General features: G+C 44.8%; 1 protein-coding gene across 3 annotated transcripts in view; it reads right to left on the bottom strand.

Annotated features, from left to right (window-relative positions):
* uacab (uveal autoantigen with coiled-coil domains and ankyrin repeats b) overlaps positions 1–10,239 on the bottom strand; it is a 49,625-nt gene extending 39,386 nt beyond the window's left edge. For 2 of the 3 annotated variants that reach the window (XM_077519017.1, XM_077519015.1), the window contains exon 1: positions 10,110–10,239. In XM_077519017.1, the coding sequence (XP_077375143.1) occupies positions 10,110–10,190 (81 nt within the window). In that variant the 5' untranslated portion in view covers positions 10,191–10,239. Of the gene's footprint in view, positions 1–8,359; positions 8,580–10,109 lie in introns of those variants that run through there. The other variant, XM_077519016.1, reaches the window with a different exon arrangement.
* Between the last annotated feature and the right edge of the window lie 1,191 nt (positions 10,240–11,430).

Raw genomic sequence — 11,430 nt, forward strand, 5'->3', positions numbered from 1 at the left:
CCACACAGATCTTTGTGCGCCTTTTGTCATGGTAATTTGCAAGAATGGAAAAAAAACACTCCATCTTGACATCTTGAACCATGGAGAATGAGTAATGACTGATGATTAGTACATGGACTAATATGGTTGAACTGATTCGACACAGTATCCCAGAATGGGTATTGTTCACCCTTTACTTACAAATGGCCAACTGTTAAAAAAAATAAATAAATAAAAAATCCACTTGACCAAGCAATTAGAACACGCTACTGTCCATCTATAAGAGTGCTTGATTAATTGTATCCACATAGCAGCAATTAATAAGAATGGATTAATTGCAACAGTATAGAAAGATGTCAAGTGAATATTCCCCGAACACGCTCCCCTCTGGCAGGACAGAAGCCTATTGCAATGGGCGGACTCACATTTATCTGTCCACTTTCTGTCTGTCTGTTCAGTCCGAGCAGACGGGATGGTCTCACAGCTGTTTCGCACCAGCTCGGCGTGCGGCAGGGCTGTGCGGCTGCCCCCAACTTGTTCAACGTTGCTGTTGACTACTGCGTTTCCTCGTCCCTCGCTCACTGCCCAGAGGTGGGTGCTAGTCTCCACTCCACGCAGACTGACCTTGACTACGCCGACGACGGCAGCCTGCGCACCACTTCCTGGATGCCCTCTCGGATGCTCTGCTGATTTTCTCTGAAGAGGCTGTCCCACTCAGACTGGAAATCAACTGGATCAAGACCAAGTTACAGTCGCTGATGGATATGCTGATGGTCCCTTCTTTGGTACCACTTGGTCGTGGTCAGAGGTAGGGGTCGTTGAGGAGTTCAACTACCTTGGGTCAAAGTTTGCCACAAGTGGTTCCTGCGATCCCGAGATCCTGCGGCGACTCCAGCTGGCTCGCAACACCTTTGGCAGGCTCCCTCGGATGTGGTCAAGCCCCTCTATCTGCTTGGCCACCAAACTCCGCATATTCGACTCCGTCATCATCCCAGTCCTACTCTACGCTAGCGAAACATTTCAACAACTCTCTGCAGTTATGCAACGCCGCCTGGACGCATTTCACAGGCATTGCTTGCAGAGTATTCTACGTGTCTGCTGGTACGATTTTGTCTGCAATGACAACGCAACTATCTACGCCAGGGCAGGAAATCCAACACCGGTCTCCACCCTCATCAATAAGCAGCGACTTCATCTGCTCGGTCACGTGGCCTGCCTGGATAACTCGATACCGGCAAAACAACTCCTCACTGACTCATCTCTCCCTCCTCCTCGTGGCTGGCGCCGCCCCCCTGGATGCCCAAAACTCACCTGGGTAGCACAAGTGGCTGCCACCAGTCCTCTTTCCGACCTTCTACTTCAAGCCCAGGATAGAGACAACTTCAGACGACGGGTCGCAACGGCCATCTAACTGGCCAAGCGATCACTACTATCACTACTACCACTACCGCCACCGCCACCGCCACCACCACTTTCTGTCCAAAAGAAGTCACACTCACTTTGATGTCACACTCACTTTTATGAAATGGGCATGATATGAGCAAGACGGACAGGTTAGATGATATTACCGTTTCAGGTGTGCTTATTTTCAACTCTGTGACACTGGTACACGGAATACCCCCTCACTTACACTGGTAAGTGCTTGCAAATGTAAATCATACAAAGCTTTACAAGTTTGTATAATTCTGATTTATTTAATTATTTCCCCTTTATGTGTAAAATACCATCTAAGTCAGCAGTTTCATGCAAGCCTTGCAGTGTTATTTAGGTATATTAGCAACTTAGCATCTGCTGATTCGGCCGCTGTTATTTATTCCGTAAAAAATGTTAGGGGAAAAAAAAAAATCAGGCTGCTTGTCCACTTGACCACCATCTTTGCTTTTTCTCTGCACTCGCCATCATCACTCAATGATGACAACTTCTTTGTCTTTTTTGTACGACAAAAGTACTCTTTGTTACGTGCGGGGTAACCCAAAATGGATGGACCCAAAATGGGAGGAAACAGACAGGAAAACCAAGTGGAAGAATGATGTAAGGAACTTTATTAACTCTGACGGGGAAGGACTGGATGAGACGGAAGGGGAGTAGACTGGGCTGGACGTGGATACAGATCATGGCGGAGACTTGGCGTGGCGTGATGCAGAGACTTGGCGTGGCATGATGCAGAGACTTGGCGTGGCGTGATGCAGAGACTTGGCGTGGCGTAATGCAGAGACTTGGCGTGGCGTGATGCAGAGACTTGGCGTGGCGTGATGCAGAGACTTGGCGTGGCGTGATGCAGAGACTTGGCGTGGCGTGATGCAGAGAATTGGCGTGGCGTGATGCAGAGACATGTCGTGGCGTGATGCAGAGACATGGCGTGGCGTGATGCAGAGACATGGCGTGGCGTGATGCAGAGACATGGCGTGGCGTGAGCCAGAGACATGGCGTGGCGTGAGCCAGAGACATGGCGTGGCGTGAGCCAGAGACATGGCGTGGCGTGAGGCAGAGACTTGGCGTGGCGTGAGGCAGAGACTTGGCGTGGCGTGAGGCAGAGACTTGGCGTGGCTGACTTTGAAGACTTGGCGTGGCTGACTTTGAAGACTTGGCGTGGCTGACTTTGAAGACTTGGCGTGCAAGACTTGGCGTGCAAGACTTGGCGTGCAAGACTTGGCGTGCAAGACTTGGCGTGCAAGACTTGGCGTGCAAGACTTGGCGTGCAAGACTTGGCGTGGAAGACAGCAGACTTGGCAATAAAGACTTGGTAGACTTTGGCAATAAAGACACCACTGTGACAAAACATTCAGACCTTCAAACCGCAAACAACAAACATCAAACAATGCTCCCACACCCGCGTGAGACAAACACCACTCCCTTGTACAAACACTAATGACAATAACAGGACACACCTGGGAGACACAGCAGGGAGGGGGAACCAATCAGCAATACACACCAGGAAGGGAAGACACAAGCAGGTGGACAAGGTTAACCATAACGAGACTGGGGAAGAAGACAGGAACACCAGACAACCAGCACTCACCAAAATAAAACAAAAACCCAAACCAACTGAAACGTGACAGTACCCCCCCACCAAGGGACGGCTCCCAGACGTCCCTAAAACAAAAACAAGCCAAAACGGGGAGGGCGGGGACGGGAAGGGAGCTAAACCCTGCCCCTAATCAGGGTACGAATATGAATCTATCAAGGGGCGGAAAACTGCCTTACAAAACTCCATGAATTCTGGATCGGGAGGCGGCCCAGGAGGCGGCATTATTGCGGGCTCAAGGGGCGAAAACAGGGGTGGCGCCGCCAAGGGCCGGTTCCCGCGGTGGGCCCTTCTCTTGCGCCGCCTGGCGCTGGGTCCCGGGTCGGCCGCCATTACCGCGCTATCCGGGGCGGATCCCAAGACCGGAGACTTTGGCAGGGGCGGAGATGAGGAAGCTGGGGACTCTGGCTGGGGCGGAGATGAGGAAGCTGGGGACTCTGGCTGGGGCAGAGACGAGGAAGCTGGGGACTTTGGCTGGGGCAGAGACGAGGAAACTGGAGAAAGCGGCAACTCTGCCGTGACGAGGGGACCTGAGATGCCAATTGGCCGCGACAAGGGGACCTGAGACGCCAGGGGCTTAGGCGGCACAGGCGAAGCGGCCAGGGGCTGCGGCGGCAGCGGCACAGGCGAAGCGGCCAGGGGCTGCGGCAGCAGCGGCACAGGCGAAGCGGCCAGGGGCTGCGGCGGCAGCGGCACAGGCGAAGCGGCCAGGGGCTGAAGCGGCAGCAGCGGCACAGGCGTGGCATTCATGGGCTGCCGAGGTGCCGGGACGAGGGCCTGGAGCCGGCGGGGCGCCGGAACGGGGTCCTGAGGCCGGCGCGGTGCCGGAACGGGGTCCTGAGGCCGGCGCGGAGCCGGAAAGGGGACTTGAATCCGGCGCAGAGCCGGAACGGGGACTTGAATCCGGCGCAGAGCCGGAACGGGGACTTGGAACCTCCGCTGGGTCCGGGTTGGTGGGAGCATTCTGTTACGTGCGGGGTATGGATGGACCCAAAATGGGAGGAAACAGACAGGAAAACCAAGTGGAAGAATGATGTAAGGAACTTTATTAACTCTGACGGGGAATGACTGGACGAGACGGAAGGGGAGTAGACTGGGCTGGACGTGGACACAGATCATGGCGGAGACTTGGCGTGGCGTGATGCGGAGACTTGGCGTGGCGTGATGCGGAGACTTGGCGTGGCGTGAGGCGGAGACTTGGCGTGGCGTGAGGCGGAGACTTGGCGTGGCGTGAGGCGGAGACTTGGCGTGGCGTGAGGCGGAGACTTGGCGTGGCGTGAGGCGGAGACTTGGCGTGGCGTGAGGCAGAGATTGGCGTGGCGTGAGGCAGAGACTTGGCGTGGCGTGAGGCAGAGACTTGGCGTGGCGTGAGGCAGAGACTTGGCGTGGCGTGAGGCAGAGACTTGGCGTGGCGTGAGGCAGAGACTTGGCGTGGCTGACTTTGAAGACTTGGCATGGCTGACTTTGAAGACTTGGCGTGGCTGACTTGGCGTGGCTGACTTGGCGTGGCTGACTTGGCGTGGAAGACTTGGCGTGGAAGACTTGGCGTGGAAGACTTGGCGTGGAAGACTTGGCGTGGAAGACTTGGCGTGGAAGACTTGGCGTGGAAGACTTAGCAGACTTGGCAATAAGGACTTGGTAGACTTGGCAATAAAGACTTGGTAGACTATGGCAATAAAGACACCACTGTGACAAAACATTCAGACCTTCAAACCGCAAACAACAAACATCAAACAATGCTCCCACACCCGCGTGAGACAAACGCCACTCCCTTATACAAACACTAATGACAATAACAGGACACACCTGGGAGACACAGCAGGGAGGAGGAACCAATCAGCAATACACACCAGGAAGGGAAGACACAAGCAGGTGGACAAGGTTAACCATAACGAGACTGGGGAAGAAGACAGGAACACCAGACAACCAACACTCACCAAAATAAAACAAAAACCCAAACCAACTGAAACGTGACACTCTTCAAGCGTCATCTGACTGTAATTGTCATGTCGGGCGACTTTTCCTTCTCCCCTTCCCTCATTTGGTAAGAGCATCACCTCCAGTCTTCTACTTCTTTTGTTAAACTCAACTCAACTCAACTTTATTTATAAAGCGCTTTAAGAACAGGTGTTGCTGTATACAAAGTGCTGTACATAAACAAACATCAGTTTTGCGGTAAACAAGAACAAAGCAAACATTTTGAAGTGCGAATACAGTTTTTTTTTTTTTTACAAGTAAATACATTTTACATCAGTAAATAAGAGGTAGTGAATAAAGAGATAAATAAATACATAAATAAGTAGACTGCACATCAAACTCATACACACCACAAAACACCAAGAACAAGTCTCAAAGTTCACCAAAAGCCAAAGAATAGAGATGTGTTTTAAGACGTGTTTTAAAACAGGATAACTGGATGATCCACCGCGATGATGCCATCCAGCGGCATAATAAAAATGTCCTGCAACCTTGAAAGTCACAGTATAAATGAGAAAGACTGTAAGCAACGCATTCCCCGTTAAAAATGGGTTTGACAAATTTATTTGTCAATGGCAGTGGGCCTTTCTTTTTTGTCTGACGAATACAGTCGTCAATGGCAGTGAAAGAGCCAAAGATAAAATAAAAAATATCAAATTATGTATGTTGCGATTGGCTGGCACCCAGTTCAGGGTGTACCCCGCCTACTGCCCAAAGCCAGCTGAGATAGGCTCCAGCACTCCCGGCGACCCATGTGAGGAATAAGCGGTGAAGAAAATGGATGGATGGAAATTATGTATGATTATGTATGTAGGATCAAATGAAATAAAACAACTATCAATTGGAAAATACCAATCAAAGTATCTGGTAGTATGTTTTTAAGAAATGTACGATGTGTTTGTATACATAGTATTGTTGTGTAATGTTTACATCCATGCTCCTCCAGCAGTGCACCTACTGTTTATTTGTAGAAGACACTACCACAAAGCAGTATTGTTGATTCAGTTACATTAATCTTTACTGAATGTTCATACTACAATTTTTAGAGTAGCATATCAAAAAAACCTAATTAAAATACCTACTCTGTTGGAGTGCATGCATTTCAGTTGACAAACCGCCATTCGACTACTTTATCTTACCAACCACCGTCTTTGGACTACTCTACATTTTTAGCAGGCTCATGACTACCATAGTCCATGAATGATTTACTTGCCTCAACGGCTCCTTCTTGGGCTCGGTAGTCGAGGACCAACTAGACATTTAAAAACATTTCTTTTGTGCTCAAAATGTTCTCTTATGTGTTTGTAATTATGGCACAAATCTAACGCTACACTGTACCCACTGCCTACACAACACTGAGGTCAGGGTTTTCTTTCTTTCCCCCAACATTTTATCATGCATTTTGTACTGATACTGATCACGTTTATCAGAATACATACTGATAATGAATTATTGTCCGACATATATGTCATTCAAACAGCCCAGGTCTCAATGTTAAGCCTTTTTGGGTGTCCACATATCACTGGCGTTTGGCCGATCGATACCTCAAGTCAGAATTTGGTCAATTAAAAAAAATCTTTACTATGTGACAGTCCCCACGTGTGTTAATTTATTTATTTACGTATTTATTTATTTATTTATTACTACGGTAATTGTGTGTCATTTTAGTATTATTAGAATTTTTTTTTTACACAGATTATTCAATAATCTTGAGTGTTAAAAATGGCTTATTTTCTTTGATGATGCAATGTCAGCGATAAACAGCGGGGTTTTTTTTTTTAGGTCTCCTGAAAAGGGATAATAACACAGCACATCAACAGAACTCGTCACTGCATCACCACAAGTACGGTGGCACAAAAAGATAACTATATAAAAGTAATAAAAGATGATGTAATAAAATATGATTCATAAATGATAAAGTAAATGTTAATAAAAGACAACTATCAAATATTGTATATTATATGTAGAAAGTGTTGATTTAAACTTTATAAATGCATGGGATTATCGGGCCATTTGTATTTTTACTTCCGTGTCCAGACTATATGGAATGTTGGAGACCCTGTAGAATACACAATAAAATGAATTTTACAAAGTAAATACCAGAGGTGGGCATTCCGTCAAGGTCTGTCAATCCATCAGTTGACGGACGCCGTTTTGTTGACGATTGAAGGGAAACTTTGAAAAATTGACGAATTTAGTATTAACCGAAGTGGGTTTTCTCTTTAAGTGTGTAAAAGAAGGAGAAGGAAAGCATGGCAGGCCGCCGGGCTAATAAAATGGTGGGGGGAAACTTGATTTTATACTGTAAACAATGTTGATAGCTGTATTAGATTGTTATTAATTCACAACTTAGGCAATTATTTACAGACTGCAGCAGCTGTTGTAAATAGAAAATGTAAAGTTAAGTAATTTGTCAAATTGGCCGATTAATAAGTTGGCCCTACCGCCGCTGTAGTTTTCACTGGCTGTTCAGACCACCATTAATGCTGACCCTTGCAACCAAGTTATTGATGTATTGTTTCACTTTCCTAAAAAGAAAACGTTTATGTTGATATTTTCTGTTGTGGTTTCATTTTAAATGTTAGTGAATGTGTTCCTGTGTCCAAAAACATAAAGCAGCTTGTTTTTCATTTTGTTCTCTGTAAGCACTGTGAAATCACTTTAAAAGCAAAGTATGTACCCAACTAAGTATACATGTGTTTTCACGTTATAACCAGCCCACTGAGGGCGAGCATAAATGCAATGTGACCCATATGATGAAAACAAGTTTGACACCCCTGGTTTACATGCTCTTGAAGTATCACAAGACTTAGATATATAAGTAGACATTGATGTCTTTGATGTAGATGCCTTGGCCTGAACAAGAACAACATTCCTTCATGTCAGGTTAGGATTCATTCAACAATCAACATACAGTGTACTGTTGTAGGGGCCTATTTTGTAATGCAAATCTCGTCATTTCTGGCGTAGTTGACAGACGCACCCTCCTGTCTGTCAGAACATTGAATCTGGGCCGAACAGCAGGACATTGTGAAGAACGTGCATACTAGCCGGGCTAGCATGTCCCCGGTGAAAAGAAAACAAAATAGGTGCTTAGAATCATTCAGAAAGAGAAACACCAGTCGAGTCAAGTTTGGTTGTAGGCTATATATTGAGCGTACACAACAGGTGACTGGCTTGAAACAACCGCAGGTGCTCCACAGGCTGATTTTACTTGAACAACAAAGTGAGAACAAGACGAAGACTGGCAGCAGAGGTCAAACTACATCGCAAACCACAAGAAGGTGGAACATCGCTCACGAATACAAAGCTAAAGCTAAATCAGCTATCACAAAAAGAGTCGCTATCGTCAGAAACAACAACAAAAAGTCCACTTACAGTGATGTTAACTTCATGCTTTTTCAGCCTGTACTTGAGACTCTTCATTTCGAATTAATGGCTTGTCAAATTCCTCCTTTCTTTGATAAAATCATCAACAGTACAAGAAAATAATAAACCAACTTCCCGTGGGGCAACACGAAGTTTTATCCTGTTCTCCCACGGGGTGAGTTCCACCTGACTCCAAACCGCAAAGCCAGATCACAGTAGAGAGCAGCCCCTACAGCCAATCAGAGGCGAGTATTTGCGGGCTGGTTTAATTTTCATCCAATCGGTTGCGTTAAAGGGTGGGACTTCCTTGTAGTATCGATGGGAGAAGTTGGAGACATCCTGGGACAATGCAGGGTGACGTCACTTACCTGAAACCTAAACACCAGAAGGAAAAAAAACAAAAACAAAAAAAAACACCGTAACTTTTAAAAACAAGTTTTATGTGGATATCACAGCACGAAGTGAAAAGTAATGAATGAATTTGTTACTTTGCTGCTTGTATGTACCTTTTGTCACAACTACTGTGAGCTAAGGTAAATGTGAGATGGCAGATTTGCCCAAGATTTTCCTCATTATTGTTACTTTAGAATGAGTCAGCTAAATGTAATTAAAAAATAAATAAAATTTAAAAAAAAAAGTCAATTTCCCAGCAATGTGACTTGAAGTCAATATTTTTTTTAAATGTATACTTGACTTCATATTTTCAGGAATAATTACTTAATACCTATAAAAATAATGTGTCCACTTGCTGTCGACCGAAGATGACATCATCTGTGCTGAGGAAATCGGTAAGAACCAATCACGGCTCACCTGTTTTTTGCGTTTGGTCAACAAACTGAGCCATGATTAGTTGTTATCTCTTTCCTCAGCACAGGGGATGTCATCTTCAGTCCACAGAAAGTGGAAACATTTGTTTTTAAAGGTAAAGTGTTCATGTAAAATAATGACGTTCTCACATTAATTATAGACAAGATATTATCCCTTGTGAAAAGCTAAGGTGTTAATGTGCTAATTAGAAGATGTTTGAGTCATGGAAAGGTATTTTTGGGCAAATTTCTACATCAGCTAAAAATAATAACATGAACCAGGGCAATTTTGACCATAATAAATGGTCTGGAATTAAGTTTACTCACATGAAATGGCACAATAATTACCAGGCATGTTGACACACAATTAATTAGATTACTCAAAAGCACCAAGTTCTTTTATCTTTATCCTCAGTGATATGCATACGTTGCAGATTCTTCTTTCTCACTGCTCCTTTTGATTGTGCATAAATGCATTTTGCGTTCACGTGCTGTATCATTGACCTGCTGGTTTTATTCCACATAGCATTACATTTTCCAAACAGGAAGAGACAGCGCCTCGTATCGCTCACAAGTTCAAAGCAGGGTTCTTATAAGCTGAAATGCCAATATCTTAGGCACCGATGACAGCACACATGTTTCATAAACAAGTTACTTTGATAACTGCGTCTTTGTGGGGCTTCACAAAGACTGTCTGTGGTCATGTGACTACCTGCTGGCTCCCTCTGATTGGTCAAATGGAGTCAAATGGCGCTGGTATTGGCATGTGACAGAAGTCTCTGATAAACATGCAATAAATACATACAAAATGCAAGCAAAATGTACCTCAGCGTAAAGGAGAAAAGGTTAATATTCAAGTAAAACAAACTATCAAAGTCAATTAACTTAAGCAGCACATTTCAGTGAAAGCAGGAAAAGGAAGTAAAATCCACACAAGAATAGGGAGAACATACAAACTCCACGCAGGGATGCTCCAATGCCGATTGAATCCAGATTAGCTGATTTAGCAGACATGGTAACGTGTATTCCATCATGCTGCCTTTTTGATCAATATTCACAATTGTTTTATGATGGTAACTATCAGTGTATTGCCAAGCACAGTAATGAACAAGCATGCCCAATAGAATGTGCAAACAGTGTATGCATATTGACGTCACTCAGTAGTCGTAACCAGCGGGATTTGGATCTTTACCAATGTGCCACCAAATGCTGCCAGCTGTGCAATGCGTCGCTAACTCCATGGCAACAGTGTTACCATGGAAATGAAGAAAGAGGGATGCGGAGTAAGACGGCCCTCGTTTTTGGACGGCGTCATAAATAACAGACTGATCTGCCCAACATTGTTGTTCCGGCCAGAGCCTTTATATCTACATTGCCTATATATGTTGCCTTATGTCTGTAACATTAAGTGTGTCTGACAACAGTAACTTTGTGTAACACACTTGATGCAAATATAAGAATTGTGTTCATTTAGGAACAACACTTAAGACATCAAACAACGTCCTGTGCAATTTTTATTTTTTTTAGACCTGTACAACAAAGAGTAAATGCATTACATTATAGGAAGCTTATAAAATCAGTGAAATTCGTTTTCGTGTGCTTTGTAAAAGGACAAAACCAAAAAAGGAAATTCAGGATGACCTTTAAGCTTCAAAAGGGTCCCTCAAAATTTATCTCTTATCTGTGATAAACACTTTAGGCCTTAGTACTAGAGAAAATGTCATCCAAGTGTGCACTCGGGATGGTGGTAATGGTAATAATGTAGGTGGCCTGGGAGACGGGTGAATGTGTCCAGCGAGCACTCACACAGCCTTGCGGAGGTATGTCACCTTGCATGACAGAGTGCGGATGCATTCTTAAGAAACCTGCAGGGAGAAAATCAGATACGACAAGAATCAATATTTAGTCTTATTTATCTACAAGACTACAACCTACTGAAAAACCAAAAGACCTCAAATTCCCCAAATATATGATATAAAAACATGAGACCAAGACAAATCATTTAATTTTTATTTCCAATATTTATAACTCAATCTTTACAATTCATAAAAAAAAAAAATCTTTTAGACAGGGAACATGAAAATAAACAACTGATAAAATGCCAACAAGGACTTATTTTAAACTGTTCATCCACCTTGACTAACCCTGCCTTCATGTGCTATAGGAAAGATGGACACTCCAAATTACGACTGAGTTCTGTTCATGTGCTTTTGTTGTTATAGCAACAAAATAGCCAGGGCAGCTGACGTCGTATCTGCTCGTAAAACCAAACAA

This window comes from Festucalex cinctus, chromosome 4 (genome assembly GCF_051991245.1).
Source record: "Festucalex cinctus isolate MCC-2025b chromosome 4, RoL_Fcin_1.0, whole genome shotgun sequence".
In the NCBI taxonomy this organism is placed as follows: Eukaryota; Metazoa; Chordata; class Actinopteri; order Syngnathiformes; family Syngnathidae; genus Festucalex; species Festucalex cinctus.